Here is a 22690-nt window from a genome sequence, read left to right as displayed (position 1 = left end):
CGCCGAAAAATGAAAAACTTCTTCAGATCATATACTAGCGAAAAAAAGAAACTGCATTATTTGATATATGAAAAAATAAAAAATAACAATGAACAAATTTTATTTTTAGTAATACTGTTAACAAATGTATTCGTTACAATTTTTCATAATCCATTAATGTTAACGTCGAATAACGTCAATTTCAGCACACTCGAAAGACACTGGTATTCAAACTTGAATTGACAAAGTTAATAACGCATGTGGCCACCATTTGCTTGACAACGGCGCCTCATTGGTGCCACTAAAGTGTTCAGATGTTGGTTAAAGCCTGACCTAAATCAGCCAATGTCACTGGCTGATTTGGTAAACGGCGTAGACGTCGTTCCATTTCATCCCAGACGTGCTCGATCGGCGATAAATCGGGGAAAACAGCTGGCCAAGGCAAGACATCGACATTCTGTTGAACAAAAAAGTCCCTGACTACACGTGCAATATGTGGCCCTTGCGTTGTCTTGCTGCAGAGTGATGTGATTTTCCTGTCTCTGTATGAAAGGTATCACATGACGCTGAAAAATTTCGTCTCGATAGCGTACGCCGGTGAAATTTCCATTGATAATTTGTAGAGGAGTCCTTCCACGTGCTGTTATTCCACCCCACACCATAACGCTACCACCACCGAATTGTCGACGTTGCACAACACAAGCGTCCTGGTACCGCTCCCCAACGCGACGATACACTCTACAACGGCCAAATGCTATCCACATGAAATCTGGATTCATCAGTGAACAGATGTTGGCCCAGTCCTGTATTCTGAATCGCAGATGTCGTCTGCACCACGCTAGTCTAGCGATACGATGACGTTGAAGCAGTATTGGGTGCACCGCTGGACGTCTTGGTCTGATGTTGTGCTCGCGCAGACGATTACGCAGTTTTTGGACTGATTGCTCGAAGTCCAGGAATGCTACGAGCAGTCAAACTCTGTCTGGAAACGATTTCTCAGTTGCACAAGTCTAATGTGGTTGTCCTGTCAACGCGACGTCAGACGAGGACGCACTGAACGTGGTCGATCCCGAGTGTTACCAGATTGTTGGAAACGTCTCCATAATGACTAGGTGGTGTTCCGATGAACTCCAAAGTGTCTTGCTACGATATTTTGTGCCATTCCAGCTTGAAGCATCCCAACCGCACGATTACGTTAGTTTTCGCCGAGTCGTGGCATGACGGAAGGGTAAATTTTGTCAAAACTAAAGTGCTTTCCTTAACGAATAGTGTCCAAACAAACCTTTTACACTTCTTACTCCAAACAGTATTGGCCAGTAAAACTCGTGCGTACGAACACTTCCATAAACAACATGTTTAAATGAAAAAGTCCGTGCATCTGAGTCGGGTACTATCTGATATTGTTCAAAAACATCACCTTTATCGATTGTTTAGATTTTATAAATATAAACAATAAATATAGAAAAATTATACTAAATTTCATAATGCACAGTTTCTTCTTTCCTCTAGTATATATAAGATATTCAATTTTAGGTGCCATTCCGTGAATTCCTTAAAATGGAACCTAAGACAAAATATGAAGATGGTATATTGTTTAGAGTCACATTCTGGGCAATTTATATTATATAATGCTTTACAGAATATTTTCGTTCAGTAGATAGAAGGCATCAAAGTTTCGTACATTATTCCTCTTAAAATCCCTTATTACGTAATCAAGGATCATTTTGCTGACATGAGCAATTCAAAACGTCAAACCCAACAGTTTTGCTTCCATATACGCTTAACAAATTCTTTTTAGTTTTTGAGATCTTTGGAAAATACTTTTGACCCCTCTCGGCCCTATATTTCAGCGGCTGGATTCTAAAACTTGATATGTTCGATAACGTTTAACAAAATGTTTTTGGTTTTCGAGATATATCATCTATAGGATATTTTGTTTTAGGGGGCATCCCCTGAATTCCCAAATGGGAACGTAAGACAAAATCTGAAGATGGCATATTGTTTAGAGTCACATTCCGACCAATTTTTGTTATATAATTCTTCACAGAATATGTTCGTTTAGGAGATAGAAAGCATCAGAGTTTCGTACATTATTCCCATTGAAATTCCTTATTACATAATCAATGTTCATTTTACTAATGAAAGGTGAAGATAACGAACAGTGATCAATCTCATAACTCCTACAAGCAATACAAAATAGATATTTGGGCAAACACGAACCCCTGGACACACCAGAGGTGGGATCAGGTGCCTAGGAGGAGTAAGCATCCCCTGTCGACCGGTCACACCGCCGTGAGCCCTATATCCTGTTCAGGTAAACGGAGTTATCCGCAGTCAAAATCAGTGTGCCAAGAACGGCTTAACATGAAACACGTCAGACAGCATTTGACCCATTGATAGGTTGTATTGGCAAACTAGATCGTTATAACGACCATAGAGTTTGCGAAATGCTGCCTTCAATCGAGACTGTTGAAACCCCTGTACCATCAACTTGTTTGTCAGTAGCTTACCTCGATTTAAAAACTGACTATACGCAGAACAAGCTCTTGCATATCGAATCAGTTGAGATATATAAACACCATATGCAGGTCATAATGGAATATTGCTACATAAATATGGGAAGTTGACGATGGAGAAGATATCAGCAGCTGCAAAACGTTAAAACAAACAACTTCGCTTCAATAATGTTTAACAAACTGTTTTTAGTTTTTGAGATATTTAGAAAACACTTTGACCTCTCTCATCCCTTTATTGGAGGGACGGGTCACTAAAACTTGATATCGGCGAATAGGTCTTGTCATTATCTACAAGGTTTTTTTCCTATAACGTTTCATGAAATATTTTAGCTTTCACAATACATATGATATTCAATTTTAGGAACCATTCCTTGAATTCCTTAAAATGGATGCACGACAAAATTTGAAGATGGCATATTGTTTAGAGTCACATTCTGATCAATAATAATGTTTCACAAAATAGTTTTCGTAATGAAACGTTATTACGTAATCAATGCTCATTTTGCTGATATCAGCAATTGTAAAACGGTAAAACGGTAAGACAATAAACTTTCCTTCAATAATGCTTAACAAATTCTTTTATGTATTTGAGATATTTAGAAAATTCTTTTGATCCCCTTTGGCCCCTTATTTGAAGGATTAACCCCTAAAACTTGATTTTGTCGAATACGTCTCACCATTATCTACAAATTGTGTTCGATATGTCTTTTCAAATTATTTCTGTATAAAAAGATTATCTTCAATCCAATAATGAAGTAAAAAATGCAGTAAAAAATTGTGACGCTTTTTCGAGCTCTACCGAGCTTTGACGTTTTCTGCGTTAAAGAAATTTGAATGGAACTCAGCAAATACATGAAGTCTTCTCTACAATCGCTGAAAATTTAAACTTGATATCTTGAATTGTTTCTGAGAACACTCCTACACAAAATGACCCCCTAAATTTCAGAAAAAACTTAATATCTTGCGTAATGATAGACGTAATCAAGATCGAAAAAGATACCTATCGGATTTATCCCTGAAAGTTTGACGAAAATCGGTTGACGCATAACCGAGAAATCGGGCGAAAATAATAATAGGAAAAAAAAAAACAATTTCCAACGAAAGATCTTAATAAGAAAAAGAATAACGAGCTATAACTGCGTTGGGATGCCATCACAAATGTCAGAAATGTTGACAGAAAAACATTGATGCCACATATGGACTCATAATCTTCATTTCACCCAAGAAACAAAATCTGGTTGAAATCCGACAGACTTGATTTTTAGCAGCCATTTTGAAGAATTAAAATTAATAATATTTAATAGGAGTATTGTTAATTCCATTATGAGACTCTTGCATTTTTCAAATCAGCTATGACGTTACTTTTCAATTGCAATACCCATTGTGACGTCATAGTACATATATTAGAGAAACTCAGATGATCCTCGAGTAGAAAAGATGAGGTTTTGTAATCTCGTCAATGAATTTCATTTCTTTCACGAAAACGAGATTGAAAACATAAATCACCTTCTTAACTATGTCAAAATTGATAAGTATAATATTGCTTCATTTCAGAGTCATGCAGAATTTGACGTACGGCATGCCATCCTCCACAGAAAATCAGAGTGATATTACACCAAATTACCTGGAGATTTTTAATCATATGGCTCCACAGATTGCCATCATAGATCGTGTCATATCACCGATTTTCTATGTTATTGGTCTCACTGCCAACCCCATCACGACCAAGATATGGCTCAGCAGTAGGATGCGTAAGAACAATTCTTCAGCCATATATGTTGGAGTTCTATCAATCGTACATACCGTTTTTCTTCTCTTGCACATCATTCAGGAGTTAAATTTTGCGTGGGGTGTTGCTACCTATACCAGAATGTCAGTGATGTGCGAAGTGTTTAACATGGCAATTTTTATTCCCCAATATTATGCACCATTGTTGGTCCTTGCCTTTACTGTGGAACGGTATATCGCTGTAAACCACCCATTTGTGAAGGAGAGATTCTGCACTGTAAAACGTGCAATATATGTATCTATTGGTCTTCTTATATTTTCGTTACAAATTGCTTCTTTACAGACGTACATTTGGCGTTATCACCCTGCACAGGGATCGTGTTACCCACCGGAAGAAGTAGAAAGTTTTGAAAAAGTCTGGACACTAACTACCGAGTTAATATTATTTATGTTTGTTCCAATCTGTGTTCTTGTAGTGAACATTTTGGTCATCAGAGAGATTCGAAGAATTACATATCAAAGTGCGCTACCACAGCAAGCACGTGGGTGTGGCGGCCAAACTTCGACAATCACACTATTATCTGTTTCCTTCTACTTGATATGCACGTTGCTTCCGGCGTCCATTGTTTTCGCACTGCAGGGTGTTATTAAACCTGGAGAAATAACGGATCTTAATACGATGGCTGAAGATCCAACGTGGAAAAGATACCTACAATATATGACGATAAGGAAAGTAGTGGAGGAAATATGTTTATCAAATTATTCCTGTTACTTCTTTATTTACTATATAACTGGACAAATCTTTCGTAAAGAAGTTAGAAAACTTTGTTGTTGGAGACTTTTCACATCCGAAAAAGACAAAATTGGAGTAACAAGCAAAACGGAATACACTTTAGTGGTAACTGACAATACATATAAATCAGACGCGATATCTGAAAACAGACATAGGAACAAATCTGAAAAGAGTACACCTATGTGATAATTTCCATTACCTGTGAGTTTGCGTATTCTTCCTACGCGGTACCACGTGATACACCCATACCAATCTGCCATTCTAGTGTAAGGGGCACCATTTGTATATAGTTTTACACATAGGCTATGACAGAGCAGTATTGTTAGAATATACTGATATTGTTATGAAACTATGTCAAAAAGCAGTTGCCAATGTGGTAATGCTAATTTCACTAAGTTCACCAGCTTATAAATGTTCAATAAATCAATTAATTATCTGTACTTATTATAATAATTATATTTTCAAATATGTTGATATAAAATGTTTAAAAACCCATTTCGTGACCGTACTGTTGCAGAAAACGTAGGCCGGACCTAATACAAACAAAAGTTATTTACCAATGGTCAAGGTCCACATAGGTATATTAATTACCATCTCAGTTAGAAATATCCATATCATTATCTTCCCACCATTTTATTCCATAATCACATTGTTTTGTAAGATTTCCCTCTAAATTTTTCTGATTTCTGTAATTTTTCAAGAATAATTTTATTTTCATCCCGACCCGACCATGGTACAAACTCTCTAAACCATAGTCAATAAACACGCTTTACAACGTAACCACCACCATTTTTATCACTCAGTACAATAGTGTATCACTCTTCTCACCAATGTAGTTTATCGATACTTGTCGTTTTTGTGTGTTATTTGTTTATGTAATTTATGTCTCTTGATAAAGACGCGGGTTGCGTCGAAAATTTGAGTTTTAAATAACCAACAGTGTCGTGGCCTTTTCAGTGCTTATATATATATATATATATATATATATATATATATATATATATAGCATCATCTTGTGATCTTTAATTTTCTTCATCTTAAAGGAGAATACAGACAATAATAACAAAAACTACATATAAATACATCTAGCACTACAACTACACTAATCTACAAACGTATTTACAACGCAGACTACATGTTTTTTGGTCTTTAGGCTTGCCAATCAATGTTAAAAGTGGAGCGAATTAGGACATGCCTTATTCGTCCAAAAATATTAGATTTTTTTTGTGGATCAGCTCTTTGGACGAATAAGGCATGTCCTAATTCGCTCCACTTTTAACATTGATATATACACTTAAAGGTATGGTAAAACAAAATGTACACTGTATGCATAAGTATTATGCTTAACTAAATGGCATTGGATTTTCAAGGTCATAAACTAGAAAGACGACACATCGGCTTTAGGAATTTAGCCATAAAAGCTTCAAAAGTTGTCGAACATAAAGTTCAAGATAAATGGTCACTATCCATGGTACCCAGCACATCTGCATAAGATGGTCACTAATCGGTACATGTCAAATATCAAAAGGCTACCGCAAAAGACAAAAAAAGTAACAGCCCGGGCACAATTTAATTGTAGCAGGTATCGATACAAATCATTCTCTTGAAGTCTTCAAATATCTTGATCACCTCTTCCTTCGGCTTGTTTAGATGAAGTATTCCCGCAAAAATGTACCACGTGAATATGTTTATTTATTTACACAAAGCAAATATAGAATTCGTAAATTGATTTCAGATATATTTTCGTCAGAATTCTGTTCAAGAATCGCCATATCATTTATTTTCACGGAAAGTTAAATACAATATATCAAGTGATACGAAGTCCTTATTCACTTAACCCTCCCTCTCCTTATATTCATGCGCGATTAAAATGATATTATTTCGATAGACTTCTTACGTTTTTCACCATTAATTGCTTGGCTAAAATTTGAATATCATTCATAACTTTATTAACCATGTTAACAAATGTTAAACGCAATGCAAGACATGTAGTTTTTCATATCCACAGTCTCATCTTCTTCCAACTGTATGCAGTTGCAGACCTGCTAGATCGATGCCCTATTCTAAAATATTTTCACATTCTTTCACAAACAATGTGTGCGTTTCATTGACATTACTAAGAATTCTATGTGCATGGCAATGATTTTATTTAACGAATCAATTAAAATTCACTGCCAGTCAAACTATATTCAGTTGCGTAAGAGTGAAGCTGTGAATCCGCAGGATGGGTCCGATGCCAAGGAGTAGCTCGTTACACGAGTCGACTCAAAAATTGTAGTTAACTTGTTTGGTTTTAAAAAAAAAGATTTTACTTATATACCTGTACGTTATGTAAAATTGTGGACACTTCTGTGATCCTTGAGACATGGCTTTATTCATTGAGTGAGGATGTTTGCATTATATAAAAATGCACCCTGGTGAGAAAGAAAATTGTGTAACACGAATACAACTTGATAATAGCTTCAGGTAATTCCCTTATCTCAACTCTCTTGGTTAGTAGAACCAAATTTTTGTGCCAGTTAAGATGCACAGCTCGGGTGACAAGCCCCCCACCCCCACCCCCAATACACATCATGACGAAGATATCACAACCTTTTGTACAAGTGTTACGTTGAAGTCTCACACACAGTGTATATGTTTTCTATTTATTGCATTTAATTGTAATTTGAAGTCTCTTAGCATTCATTTGAGATGTAATTGAATGTAAACCACTTAATGGTGTGGATATGGCGCGAAAATAGCTCGTGCATTAAGTACATGATATATTGTGTACATATGTTCAAAATGTAATCACTTCTTTATTTACTTTTTGTATTTATGTATATATATCTCGTCATAAAATGTAAGTTGTTTCTCTTTTTTGTTGTGTGCTTTTGGAAACGTTTTGTTTATTTTTTTCTTTTTCTTTATTACAACTGTGTGCTAATTGATAAACTGACGAACCACACTTGACTATATTACAAGTATAATAAAAACAGACAGCGTCTACACCATAGTTTCCACAACCAAGGATTGGTCGTTTGAAGAAACTCACAGCATCAGGACAGAGGTTGTACGGAGAATGTCCTAAAACGTTTGCAAGTTTACATAAACTGAACCGACAAATAAACCATAACATAAAACTAAATGTTGAATGAAAAAATGAAGAAAACGAACAGTGATTAATTTCATAAATTCCATAAAGAATACAAAATTAAGAGAAGGGTAAACACGGACCCTTGAATACACCTTAGGTATGGTCAGGTGCCTAATAGGAGTAAGCATCCCCTGTTGAACGGTCACACCCGCCTTGAGCCCTCTTTCCCGACCAGGTAAATGAAGATATACGTAGCCGAAATCAGCATGCTAAGAATGGCATAACAATTGATATGAAGAACGTCAGACAGCATTCGACAGGTTGTATTTGCAAATACGATCATTACAACGACCATATAATTTGCGAAATGCTGACTTCAAACGAGAATGTTGACTCCCTTGTCGATTGTGAGAACAAAGCAGAAATATCACTGATCGTCAAAGAAAATTTGATGAACTTGACACATCATAATCCGGAATATTAGAATAAAGTCTTGAGAGACAAAACGTCGGTATATCATTAAGTATGGGGATATTGTGGATACATATAATTTCATAGACATAGATTTGTGTTGATTGAAAAATCAAATGAATATATTTACATAGAGTGTTATGGCGTGTAAAACGTTGCTATATTCGATAATCTTGTGATGTATGTTCAATATCTTGTGATGTATATTCTATATCGTGTGATGTATATTCGATAATCTTGTGATGTATATTCTATATCTTGTGATGTATGTTCGATAATCTTGTGATGTATGTCCAATAATTGCATTATGGGTAATATGATGCAACAGCATACTATTAAAGTAAGGACGATTTTCATTGGTTGGAAATAACGAAAGTATCCGGTGATGCAAAATATGATACACTAGTATGTTAAAAATAACACTGTATGACTTCTTAGGACCTGTCTTAGACACAGGCACCTGAAGTATTGACATTGCCCCTCCCCCCTCTTTTGTTATTTTTTGCGGCGATGATTTCTCCAAAATGTGTCGATTCCCTGCCAATCTCATCTTTCTTTCAATTTATGTAATCGTTTCACACTTTTTGTAAGCTATAGAGATTGACCTTCTACCGGTATACACATTTCAGAGAAATCATCACCGCAAAAAAAAAAAAAAAAAAAAAAAAAAAAAGAAGAAAGAAATTAATAATAATCGAGATTATTTGAGTTTATATCAAATAGTCCGTATTAATTTTGATACACCCTGTACGTCGGGTCTACGTGACTTTAGTGGCTCTTGGTACAAGTTAATTTGTATGCACTACGTCACACTCGGTACTCCCTGTGATCGGACCCATCATTACATTTTTTCCAACCGAAGCAGCAGCAACGTGGTTCTTATCTTGAGGCGGAAACGAAGCACGTGGCTGAATTTTTTCTCCCCCTTTTGGTTTCAATCTTGACATTTTTCCTGTATTCGGAATGCCACCACGAAAACGAGCGGCGACCCAGAGATCCCCGGCCAGGGGGATCGGGAAAAAACGTAACCGCCGGACACCAGTTCAACTCCGGGAACGAAGCCCACCTCGCACCGCCACATCTTGGACGGATCGACAAGCCCCGGCAGAGGGGCAGTCACAGCCCCCTGAGGAGGCCCCTCAATTTCCAATGGATAGTACACCGGATAACCCGGTGGGCCCGTTTTCGAAGACTTGCACCAGAGGCAGACCAGTGGCCTACACCACTACCAGCCCACATATGGGACTTATAGAGCAGGAAACATCAAGACTTCTTGATAGGTCACTGGCTCACAACACTCACTTGGCATACAATACAGCTTTAACCAAGTTTAAACAGTTTACTTTACTGTATGGTTTCACTAGCACATGGCCTGTCCCTGTCGATCAGCTGCTGCATTACATTGCTTACTTGTCACTAAATCAGCTTACATATAGGACCATCTGTTTGCACTTGAGTGCAATTGCTTATCAACATAAAATCCAGGGTTTCCAAGATACTACTAAAGCATTCATTATCACAAAAGCCCTGGAAGGTGTCAAGCGATCTGTAGGCGTCAACCAAGATATCAGACTTCCTATATCATACCAATTATTTGTTAAAATCATTCATGCCTTAACATCAGTATGTCGCTCGCCTTTTGAATCATGTCTTTTTTCAGCAGCCTTTTCATTGGCATTTTACGGTTTGCTCAGAGTCAGTGAAGTTTTGTCATTGCTGAGTTCACAAGTTTCTCAAAACCAGCTAGGTCAAGTGTCAATAATTTTACATAGGTCCAAGACTAACCAAACCGGCAAACCCCTAGTTTGTCAAATTACCAAACTTCCGGACACCAATTTCTGTCCAACACTACCAATTAAGGCATATTTACAGCTTAGGCCCCCCCCCCCCATTCTAATACATTGCTCGTTCATGCGGATGGCACTCCTATGACACGTTTTCAGTTCCAGGCAGTCCTTCAAAGGGCTCTGTCATTCCTTCAACAATCTGGCCATTTCAGGTCACACAGTTTCCGTATTGGCATGGCAACTGAATTAGCAAATCGGGGATATTCACATACTTGCATCCAGCAACAGGGTAGGTGGAAGTCCAACGCTTTCTTAGCATACATTCGACCTCATTAGTTTATTCTCCACACACACACACTCAATTCATGCATAGCACTGAGGTATTTCAGTTATACTCATTGCTACTCTAAAGTAATACAAGACAAGTATTACAGGTAAAACTATTTGGATTGTTTGGTCATCGATCCCATATTGGGCTGGCATTGCAGCACAAGACAGACCAGGAGGGTGCAACCTCAACTTGCAGGCCAACATCACCTGGAAAGGTTTCAGAGGACTCAGATGGGACCAGTTGGAGGACAACCTCAACAATTTATTACTGGAGCACAATCATAAACCCCCTGAATTTTTACTCATTCACTTAGGATCCAATGATTTAACCACTGAGCATGCCACATCAAAAACTTTTAAAGAAGATGCACAATGTACCTTGTTACGATTCAATGCGCTCTGGCCAAATACAACCCTTATCTGGTCAGCTATCCTACCTCGAAGATATTGGCATTTTGCCTCACTTGATGCTGGTCCCAAAATTAACAAAAAAAGGATAAGAATTAATAGCTGCATGAAAAAATTCATGGCTAACCAGGTAAGAGGTCTGTACATTGGACACGACCATGTCATCAAGGCTACTGAGATTGAGTTGTTCCGAACAGATGGCACTCACCTGTCGGATTTGGGAAATCAATTATTTCTCAACAATATTCAAGCGGCCTTGGAATATTTTTTCAAACGTCAAGGCGTTTCTTACCCCCCACACAAGTGATTTAACATTTCATGCTTGGTGCTGTTTATCATGTGTGCATTCTGTAATTTACGAAACTCTAGGTTCAAGTACTGTGGTTTGGTCATGACTTATTCTTATCCATGTAATTCTTATTGTATGTTTCACTCAGTTTTTGGTTCATGCTACTTGTTTTTGTGGGGGACATTGTTCCAATGTCTGTGGCCGAACTGGGGAGTCGGTAATGGTATGTGATGACGGTTTCAGCTCCAAAACCTGGTTGTTTCCCCCACCTGCTTCTAAAGCAGGGGGCAATTTACAGTACTATAAGTTGTAAAAGTTCAAACAAGTCAATGAATAGTGGGGCCACCACCGGGGACGGTTGGGGCCACATCCACCTCACTTCAGTGAGGGGATGCTACAGTCTGATGCATGTTAAGGGCTTATGTCCAACATGATAATGTACATACCAGGTAGCACTGCAGGAGACAGGGTGAGAAGGGCGGGTCTCGCTTACCTCCTTAGAACGCTGGCGTCCGTTCAGGTCTGGGCACTGAATGTTTTACTCGGGCCCCCCAGTGTACCCCTTACAAGTTAAGTTAAACTGGCTCACTGGGCGACTCCCCAGTTACCCCACAAAATGTTTTCACATGCGGCCGGTATTGTCCATTTTTAGTATATCCCGAATGTACCATTGCTGTTATATCTATAAATTGTAAAACGTTGCTTGTGTCTTTCATTCACTGCAATGAGTCTGATACTGTTATTACTGCCAGTTTGTTTTTTGTTGGAGTTTATCCATTAGGTGGATTCTTTAATTAATAAAAAAAACGGGGTGGGGGTAGTATCCATACTTCAGGTGCCTGTGGTCTTAGAGTCAGAACTCAAGGGGGGGGGGTTAAATTCAAAATTTTGGTTCATTCCTTTCTGTTTTCCTATATATGCATAATTTTAGCTTTTGTCAAAGTTTCAAATGTCTCGGCTTCATTTTATATAGTATCAGAATAATTAAAGAAATCCTTCAAATGATAAAGACATTTTTAAAATCACTATGACAAATTTGGTCCCACCCTGGTAGCCCTACTCTAGGATCATGAAATTTACAATTTTGGCAAAGGGTTTCCTGCTTCATTCAGTTTCAATTTCATATCATTAACATTATTTAAAGAAGAATTACATTATTCTTGCATCACCGGATACTTTCGTTCCAACCAATGAAAATTGTCCTTACTGTAACAGAACGCTGTTGTGTCATATTACCCACAATGTAATTATTGCACATACATCACAAGATTATCGAACATGCATCACAAGATTATAGAATATGCATCACAAGATATAGAATATACATCACAAGATTATCGAATATACATCACAAGTTATATACCATACATCACAAGATATTGTACATACATCACAATATTATCGAACATACATCACAAAATATAGAACATACATCACAAGATATAGAATATACACCACAAGATATTGAACATACATCATAATGTTATCGAATATAGCAACGTTTTACACGCCATAGAGTGCAGTTAAAGTCATGTTTAGGGGGGGGGGGGGGGGAGCATGAACACTGATTAACACCAATAGAAAGAACGGTCGATTTCAAAGTCATTTTCCACTTTCGTTTAAATCATCCAGTTTGTTCACAATGTCACATACGAGGTGATAGAATAACCAGGGATCTATATACTAACTAAGCCTAAAGACCAAAAAACATGTAGTCTGCGTTGTAAATACGTTTGTAGATTAGTGTAGTTGTAATGCTAGATGTATTTATATGTAGTTTTTGTTATTATTCTATATAGTATTCTTTATAGTATATAGGTCCCTGGAATAACGAACTGGGCCGATGTGAGAGTCGCCCAGTGGTACCCACCTTGTTAATACAATCGCAACATTGAAAATCCGATTGTCTTGAAAATATCTCAATGGCCGCCGCCCTGCTCCGTGTTCTCTTTCGTCGTGCTAATTTCAATGATTTTACCGTTTTGGTCACAGAGCCTCTACACAAACATTTTGCTGTCGGTACTAACAGCATACGGATCAATGGAAACTTTTTTATACAGTGTACAAGTTATGTGCATCCTCAGTAGATTGAATTTTATCACCGATTACCATAAATTCGGAACTATCCTTTTGGACCGGTGTTGTATAGCAGCCTTTCCCCCATAGTAGCTTTACCCCCCGGAAAAATGGCTATATAGTAGCCTTTCCCCCTAGGGGGAAAGTCTACTATATAGTAGATCTTCCCCCATAGCAGGGTTTCCCCCTCACGTTTTTGGTTTTGATTTTAGAATACATATTATGGAAAGTCAATCAGGCTTTGTACAAAAATATTGATATTGCAAAGATCTGAGTATCGAAGAGTGTATGTTGCCGATAGTTTGAATGTAGATACATGTATTTTCATAGATATACATTTTAGAGATATAGTTAACGGTATTACTGAGAAAGTATAAAACATGCGAAATTATATATAAATTCATAAAAAGCATTTTGTGGAAAACAAAGAGTACCGGTAAGCCCACTTACAATGTATCAGAATAAATCTTTATGTTCAATGATGTTCTGTAGTCTTAATTGTATCGATATCTTGAATTAACAAGAGGCCAATGGGCCTTGAGGGTCACCTGAGCCCATGCATGGACCTGTCTGAAAGGCTCTTATATGCACAATCCCCCAAAGCCTTTACAATTGAAACATTTGGTAGATTGCATTATGTAACCTCTTTACAAAAGCATTCAGTGTTCAATATCTCAATATATTTTGACAGATTAATTGACGGAATTTCAGACACCACCACCCTTCCAGCAAAGTCTTTCCCCAAAAGTATTACTCGGGTAGGCAGCATCTTGATAACCTCATCTTTCATCTTTTTATTTATCTAGTTTCCATATAGCATCAAAAGAACTAGACATAAAGTTTTTTAAAAGCATTATAAACATTAACTCTCTTTGACCATTTTACCCCCACCCCCTCCCCTATCCTGAAACCCTGCAACCTGGTTTACAAAATAAACAATTTTGTTAGATCATGAAATTTACGGGTTTTTTTTTTTTTAGAGGTTTCCTTGTCCATCATTACTATATGCTCAGTTTGTCTGTTATTTGCCTAGTAGTAGAGAAGATTTTTTAAGGAATTGTCACTATATGACAAATATGGCCACGCCCTAACACAGGAACCCCTGCCCCGGGGGTCATGAAATTTACAATTTTGGTAGAGACTTTCCGGCTCATCATTACTATATATTCAGTTAGTCTGCAATATGCCTAGGAGTAGAGAAGATTTTTTAAGGAATTGCAATTTTTTTTAATTTTTTATATATTTTTTTTTTTTTTTTTTTTTTTTTACAGTTTTTACCCAAACATTAAGGCCAACTGGGATGGTGGGTCATGAAATTTACATTTTCTGATTCCCTTCTCCTACAGATGTTACATATCAAATTGGGTAAAGATTGGTGCAGTAGTTTTTGAGAAGTTGTTAACACTGGACGGACGATGGACAAGGGACGACAACTGACGTAGATCAATAGCAATAGGTCACCAGAGTGACCCAGGTGACCTAAAAATGTTTATTATAAATGGTATTTATAAGATGTTATACTGAGTTCATTTAAGACTTTAAACTGTATCGGAAAACAGTTACGTAATTTATGTTCCAAAAACGGCTCCTCAAGATTCAAAGTATTAGCATTTTACAAGGAGACAAAATAGGGAGGAAATTAGTGAATCTCTTATATTCAGCTTTAGATGAATATTTATAGGATTTCCAGTTGCATTCTAGAAATGAGTTTGAAACATTCATGAATAGTCGCTTTTTCATTTTATTTGTAAAAGAATATTAACAAAATTAAATAAAATCCACAAATCGGAGAGAAACGCACATGAATGTATGTGCAGGACGGCAGTTTTAACACTTGACTATTTCTATCCTACAATTTTATAAAATTGTTATATGAAACTTAAAAAGTAACGAGAGGCCCATAAGCAACATTGCTCACCTGAACAGCAGGTCCTAGCAATAAAAAGCTTGAGCAAAACTATCATTATACTAGTACTTTGATTCAGAAAAAAATCATCATTTGATTATCATATCCCCCTGTAGAGGCCCCATAACCCTTCATTTAAACAGATTCAATCTATGAATGCTTTGTGCCAAGTTTGATTGAAATTGGCCCAGTGGTTTTGGAGAAGATTTTGAAAAGTCGTCAGTGCATTTTTTCTATTTTCCTGTTATTCTGGCCCTTCACTTAAATAACCTTGAATTCCCATTACCCCAGGTAGCTTCGTGCCAAGTTTGGTTGAAATTGGTCCAGTGGTTCTGGAGAAGAAGTCGAAAATGTGGAAAGGTTACAGACAGACAGACGACGGACAAGAGGTGATCAGAAAAGCTCAGTTGAGCGAGCTAAAAACGTTTTAGGAATGCATACTAAAAATCAAAACTTTTCCAGATTATTCTTCGTATAGGAATGCAATATGATGACGTTGTCCATCTGTCAGATTCAAAATAAATTCATCTATGGAGAAATTATGTAAACGAATATGTATAAATCAAAGTACTGACAGTACAGCTGGGACTGAGTTACACCACCTGGAATAATTACGATTATATCGATAACATATTCACATCTATTAATCCACCAATTACCCGAGAACAGTTGGGGGGAAAGTTTCCTCTCAAAAACATCTAATTCAATTGAAAAATCCTACTTCCCCCTAAGAGGTGTAAAGAATCATGTCTAGCGAGAGAGCAAGTTGATTCTTTAGTAGCGGGAATTTGGAATCAGGGGTAGGCAACCAACAGAATTGTACAATTTAAGTTTACTCCTCTATCTGTATGAAAAGTTTTTCTGTTTATCAATTGGAGAGAGTCAATTTTGATTCCTCGAACGATATATACTTATCCGTTTAATTAACAAATTCTGAGTTGCCTAAATACATGTAGGTGCTGTTTTAAAAGCACGAACTATTATGACTTTACATTCTAAATACATATATGATTGTTTTACATAACATTCGACTGAATGAAACGATGTTTGTTGAATTAATATATATTTCCAAAAATCCCAATCAAGGGAATTCGGAAATTAACTATCCATTTAGGATATAAAAGAAATTAATAGCCAAAAAAGGATTAATTTCAGAATGGAAAGAATATGTATGGGAATGGTCCGCCGTATACGTAACCGGAATGAAAAGAAGGGGGGAAATCTACTATATAGTAGGTTTTCCGTGGGGGTCATCTGGCTATAAAAGGGGGAAAATCCTACTATATAGCCACATTTCCGTGGGGGAATACTATATAGCCATTTTTCCGGGGGGGGGGGGGGGGGGACTACTATATAGTCATTTTTCCGGGGGGAAAGATGGCTAATGGGAAAGGCTACTATACAACACCTGGTCTGTCGATGCAGCGAAAACGTCATCCAGCGATTCGGACTCCTTAGGGGAGATTTGCAACGCGTCCGCACTAGAAATGAGAGGAATCTCTTTCATGTCGGCTGCATCATTTGGCATAATTATGCGATTTTTTTAACCGAGCAGAATTTAGAGATGGTGTTTGCTGAGGAGTGATAAAGAAAGGCAGAATCCCCCCCCCCCCCCCAATTTTTCTGAGTTTTTGAGCATTAAGAATCTCATCTTTTTTATTGCCATCGAGCAACTTGGCAGTGATGGTGACTGGCCTGTTATTGTGCTGCGGGTGGATCCCGTTTCTATGTATGCATACAAACTGGACATCGAAACCCAGAGATTGTTTGGTGATCTTGGGCATAGTATGAGAGAGGTCCTCACCAGGAGTGAAAGGGTAGCTATGGATGAGAATATTATCTCTCATGGATCTAGTACGAAGATCTATTATATCATCATCCATACGAGACACAGTTTTGTCCATTCTAATTACTACGACCGCAGTAGATCCAGCTCCCGTCTAAGTTGAGCATTTTCTGCACGCAGGGCTATAATTTCGTTATAGTTGCAATCAGATTTCTCTGATACCACTTTTAACTCAGTTAAACATCCAAGGTCTGTCGTCGCTGGGTTTGTGTTGAGTTGTTTTTGTGAGCACTTGTCAGAAGCATTTCCTCAGTTTCCTTTGTTTCTAGTTTTCATTTAAAGTTAATATCCAAATTCAAAAATATGAGTAAATTCACAAATTAAACATTGGTTGAAACTCCTTAAATCCCATACATGTCTTTAATCGAAATATGTCGTGGAAACACCTCAAAACCACCAAAATCACCAGCACTGAATTTTTACTTGTGTCCATGTAGGGCAGTGTCACGTGTCGTTTGTTCATAACATAGTTGAACATATCATTCATGACGATATTTTGTCAATATGTAGTTCAATATTTGATGTCTAATCAAGCATTTGATTAAGTAATATACGTTACTTTGAGTAACGTATGTTACCAACGTTCTACTCAATAAAAGGTGAAGATAACGAACAGTGGTCAATCTCATAAATCCCATAAGCAATACAAAATAGATAGCTGGGCAAACACGGACCCCTGGACACATCAGAGGTGGGATCAGGTGCCTAGGAGAAGTAAGCATCCCCTGTCGACCGGTCACACCCACCATGAGCCCTATATGTTGATCAGTTAAACGGAGTTATCCGTAGTCAAAATCAGTGTGCCAAGACCGGTCTAACAATCGGTATGAAACACGTCAGACAGCATGTGACCCAATGATAGGTTTTATTGGCAAACTAGATCGTTATAACCATAGAATTTGTGAAATGCTGACTTTAAACGAGACTGTTGAGACCCCTGTACCATCAACTTGTTAGTCAGTAGCTTGCGTTAATTTCAAAACTGACCATACGCAGAACAAGCTCTTGCGTATCGAATCAGTTGAGAGATATAAACACCATATGCAGGTGATACTGGAATATTGCTACATAAATATGGGAAGTTGACGATGGAGAAGCTGAAATCATCCCGTTTGTCGTAAAGTTGAGTTGTTAGTTTGCCGTTAATATCGACTTTCAATAAAATATCTAAGTATGAAGCAGAAGTGGACAACTTTGTGGTGTCTTTTATTTCGAGCTCGCAGGGATATATCGAATCGACATATGATTGATTGATTGATGTTTTCCGCCACACTCAAACATTTTTCAGTTATCTGATGGCGCCCAGTTTTTATTGGTGGAAGAGAAAACCCAGATACAATGTACCTGGGAAGAAACCACCAACCTTCCGAAAGTAAACTGGGAAACCTTCTCACTTACCGGCGCGAGCGTCGTCATATGAATGAATGTTATTATTGGTAAAATGGAATTGAAGGCTACAACAAGAGATTTGTTTCATCTCACATAGAAGTTTCTGAATAAATTCTGCTTCATATGAATATAAAAATAGGTCAGCTAACAAACGAGCACAATTCGTGCCCATGGGAATTCCAACAGACTGTTGGAAGACCTGATCACCAAAGACCACGAAGATATTGTCAATGAAGAACTCTAGGATATTTTTTATTTCAACTTCAGAATGTAATGCTTACACCAGAGGAATTTCGAGGTATTTGGAATACGATATACATTCTTTGATATCAGAAGAACAAATTCAGACCAAAACATTCCATCTGCTTTGAACAGTTTGTTGGATAATTTCTATATGATTTGTGTACATGTTTTAAAACGTCATATAACCCAGCCAGACTTTAGTCTTATTCATTTGTTTTAAGCAGTATTTAGTCTTCTTAATGTGTTATCCCGTGGGGATCCGGGTTAGAATAGGTCCTCAGTACCCCCTTGCTTGTCGTAAGAGGCGACTAAATGGGGCGGTCCTTCGGATGAGACCGCAAAAACCGAGGTCCCGTGCCATAGCAGGTGTGGCACGATAAAGATCCCTCCCTGCTCAATGCCCATAAGCGTCGAGCATAGGCCTAAGTTTTGCAGCCCTTCACCGGCAGTGGTGACGTCTCCATATGAGTGAAATATTCTCGAGAGGGACGTTAAACAATATTCAATCAATCAATCTTAATGTGTTACCCCTGCTTTGAAAAAAGGCTAAATACGTACAACCCCTGACAGATTAGGGGGTCATTTATCTGAAACACTAATCACCCGTGAGTGTCAACTCGGTTTAATCTGTTAAGCGTAATTAATGGGCTCTGCTAGGATACCAAATTGACCAGATGCAGATTAATTTTCATTATAGTACCTAAAATTGAAGATTTTCATAAAATCAAAGATCTCATTGATATGAATTTTGAAATAATTAGCAATTCAATTTTTTTTTTATCAATAATTAATAAGCGATTGAAATAGCAAATTGCATCATTCTTCTTTTTAATGAAACAATTTTTGCGGAGATATCTTCATTTTCTACAAAGTTTTTCCAATTTAAAAAGTACCACACGCGCCTCATATTTCACTGATGAAACAGGCATTTGCATTCACGCATGCTTGACAGCGGTGCCTCATTGGTGCCACTAAAGTGTTCAGAAATGCTTGAGGGATGTTGTTCCAGATGTTGGTTAAAGCCTGGCCTAAATCAGCCAATGTTACTGGCTGATTTAGTAAACGGCGTAGACGTCGTTCCATTAATTTCATCCCAGGGAACAGCTGGCCAAGGCAAGACATCGACATTCTGTTGAACAAAAAAGTCCCTTGCGTTGTCTTGCTGCAGAGTGATGTGATTTTGCTGTCTCTGTATGAAGGGTATCACACGGCGCTGAATAATTTCGTCTCGATAGCGTACGCCGGTGAGATTTCCATTGACAAATTGTAGAGAGGTCCTTCCACGTGCTGTTATTCCACCCCACACCATAAAGCTACCTCCACCGAATTGCACAACACAAGCGTCCTGGTACCGCTCCCCAACGCGACGATACACTCTACAACGGCCGCCACTGCTATCCAAATGAAATCTGGATTCATCAGTGAACAGAATATTGGCCCAGTCCTGTATTCTGAATCGCAGATGTCGTCTGCACCACGCTAGTCTAGCGATACGATGACGTTGAAGCAGTATTGGGCGCACCGCTGGACGTCTTGATCTGATGTTGTGCTCGCGCAGACGATTACGCACAGTTTTTGGACTGATTGCTCGAAGTCCAGGAATGCTACGAGCAGTCAAACTTGCTGTCTGGAAACGATTTCTCAGTTGCACAAGTCTAATGTGGTTGTCCTGTCAACGCGACGTCAGACGAGGACGCCCTGAATGTGGTCGATCCCGAGTGTTACCAGATTGTTGGAAACGTCTCCATAATGACTAGGTGGTGTTACGATGAACTCCAAAGTGTCTTGCTACGATATGTTGTGCCATTCCAGCTTGAAGCATCCCAACCGCACGATTACGTTGGTTTTCGCTGAGTCGTGGCATGACAGAAGGGTAAATTTTGTCAAAACTAAAGTGCTTTCCTTAAGGAGGTATGCTACACCAGAGAAATTTGTTGAAGATGGAAAGTGGAGGATATGTACAACAATATTTTGAAGTTGAAAATTTTCAAATTTACTTTATTTTGTCAAAAAATACAGTTTTAGTTGAAGGTAATCTGAAAAAAATTTAAAACCCCTGCTGGACTCGAACCTGCGATCTACAGTTCAGCAGTCGGTATTCTAACCTACTGAGCTAACGGCTATGTATTTAAATGGAAAAGGAAAAGTCAGATATTGCTGATATCGAATTTTTCATCCATGTTTTTAAAGGAAGTCAGCCATTATGACGATGTAGAGTACTACCTTAACGACTAGTGTCCAAAAAAAACCTTTTACACTTCTAACTACAAACAGTATTGGCCAGTAAAACTCGTGCGTACGAACACTTCAATAAACAACATGTGTTCACTAACCATGAAAAAGTCCGTGCATCTGAGTCGGGTACTATCCGATATTGTTAAAAAAAACATCACCTTTATCGATTGTTTAGATTTTATAAATATAAACAATAAATTTAGAAAAATTATACTAAATTTTATAATGCACAGTTTCTTTTTTCCGCTAGTATAGTTCCATATATTTAAAAGAATGGGTTTTTTTTCATGCGCGATTTTTCTCATTTCCTCTTCTTCTTTTCTCTTAATTTGTGTACCCCTGATTAGGAAATTTTGAGTAATTTGTAGAAATAACCAAGTGTATACAGAGGAACTATTTATTAGCTGAGGCTACTTCCTGAGGTGCTCTCCGGCTGTTTACACACATGTGAAAAACACGTGGATTTGAGGGTAGTCTTGTTTGCGGGTAATTTTTTTTTTCGAAAATGCCGCGTAGGGTATTGTTTTTCCGGTGTCGGAAGACGAGACAGGTAACATAGAACATTTCCGACTGCGTTATTCGGCATTAATTCTGCAAACGTAAAAGTTCGGGTATGATAAAAAAAAAAAAAAAAAAAAAAAGAAAGAAAGGCAGAATTCAACAAATAAAACGGATAGAATGGGATTTAGATGATAGACATAAGTAGAACTACATTAGCCTGACGAGATATTCGCAGAAATTCCTTCAATAAAGTTGATTTATACCCCGTGAATCGGTCTCGAAGCAGGTAGCCCCCTGTTTGTTTACATGATTTGTTGCACACCTTTACATATATTATAGCTAGTATCTCACAAGTGGTCATCTCAAAAACTTACAGAAGGTAGAAACTGATTATTCAGAACGACTTATGGTGATCGGTGGGGAAATACTAGTAACATATTTTGTATAAATTATTGGTTCTGTATAAAAATAATTTCATTCTAGAAAGGGAGTGTATGTACATAAGATCTATCCACACTTCATGTGGTGCCTGTGTCTTCGACCGTGTTTGGGACATTTATAAAACGTACTAGATATACCGCTTTTTGGCAGGTGAAAACTCTAGTTCTGTATGTTTGTACAGAAAGTTTTTTTTGTTTTTTGTTTTTTTTTTGTGTTTTATGTTTCTAGGTTACAAACGTTATATTATTATATGCAGCATTATGCATTATCGAGCTCTCCGGGCTCTCGGGTTTCGGTCGAACTACATTTACTGCTTACTCACGAATTCCTTAAAATCTGAATTTAATGAAAATAAAGCGTACCGCGTATTTGTCATTTAAGTTACCTTAATCATTCTAATTCTTAATGTCCGTTCCGTTCCGCGTTTTAGCACCACCCTGTGTAAATACATCGGGTTTGATATTCCGAGTACAAAAAAACAGGAAGCACATGTAAACAAAGAAGTAAAGTTGTTTACAAACTGGAAGAATATTAGAATGGGTATGGTATCTTAATGTTTATGATATTTCAGTTATTGTAACAAATGTGTAAAGTTCTCTTAATTTGTAAACTCACTTAAACTTGTTGATTTTTTTTGTAGCTTTATAAGTTTGTAAGTACCGCAACGAGTCTGTTC

General features: G+C 37.6%; 2 protein-coding genes and 1 pseudogene across 11 annotated transcripts in view; 2 read left to right on the top strand and 1 right to left on the bottom strand.

Annotated features, from left to right (window-relative positions):
- The window catches only part of LOC125682097 (ovarian cancer G-protein coupled receptor 1-like), a 169065-nt gene extending 157004 nt beyond the window's left edge, over positions 1-12061 (top strand). For 5 of the 9 annotated variants that reach the window (XM_048922512.2, XM_048922511.2, XM_056154411.1 and 2 more), the window contains one exon: positions 4050-7868. In XM_048922512.2, coding sequence (XP_048778469.1) covers positions 4054-5202 — 1149 coding nt within the window. In that variant the 5' untranslated portion in view covers positions 4050-4053 and the 3' untranslated portion in view covers positions 5203-7868. Of the gene's footprint in view, positions 1-4049 lie in introns of all 9 variants that reach the window. The other 4 variants (XM_056154413.1, XM_056154412.1, XM_056154414.1 and 1 more) reach the window with 1 other exon arrangement.
- A 918-nt stretch (positions 12062-12979) lies between these two features.
- LOC125679959 (uncharacterized) lies at positions 12980-17692 on the bottom strand (annotated as a pseudogene).
- Positions 17693-21453: 3761 nt separating this feature from the next.
- Positions 21454-22690, top strand: part of LOC125682089 (MPN domain-containing protein-like) — a 141120-nt gene continuing 139883 nt past the window's right edge. For both annotated transcript variants that reach the window (XM_048922488.2, XM_048922487.2), the window contains exon 1: positions 21454-22554. In XM_048922488.2, the coding sequence (XP_048778445.1) occupies positions 22551-22554 (4 nt within the window). In that variant the 5' untranslated portion in view covers positions 21454-22550. The remainder of the gene's footprint in view (positions 22555-22690) is intronic.

Source organism: Ostrea edulis, chromosome 2 (genome assembly GCF_947568905.1).
Source record: "Ostrea edulis chromosome 2, xbOstEdul1.1, whole genome shotgun sequence".
NCBI lineage: Eukaryota > Metazoa > Mollusca > Bivalvia > Ostreida > Ostreidae > Ostrea > Ostrea edulis.
Note: the sequence above shows the minus strand (reverse complement) of the source record. Positions and strands in the feature narration are given on the sequence as shown.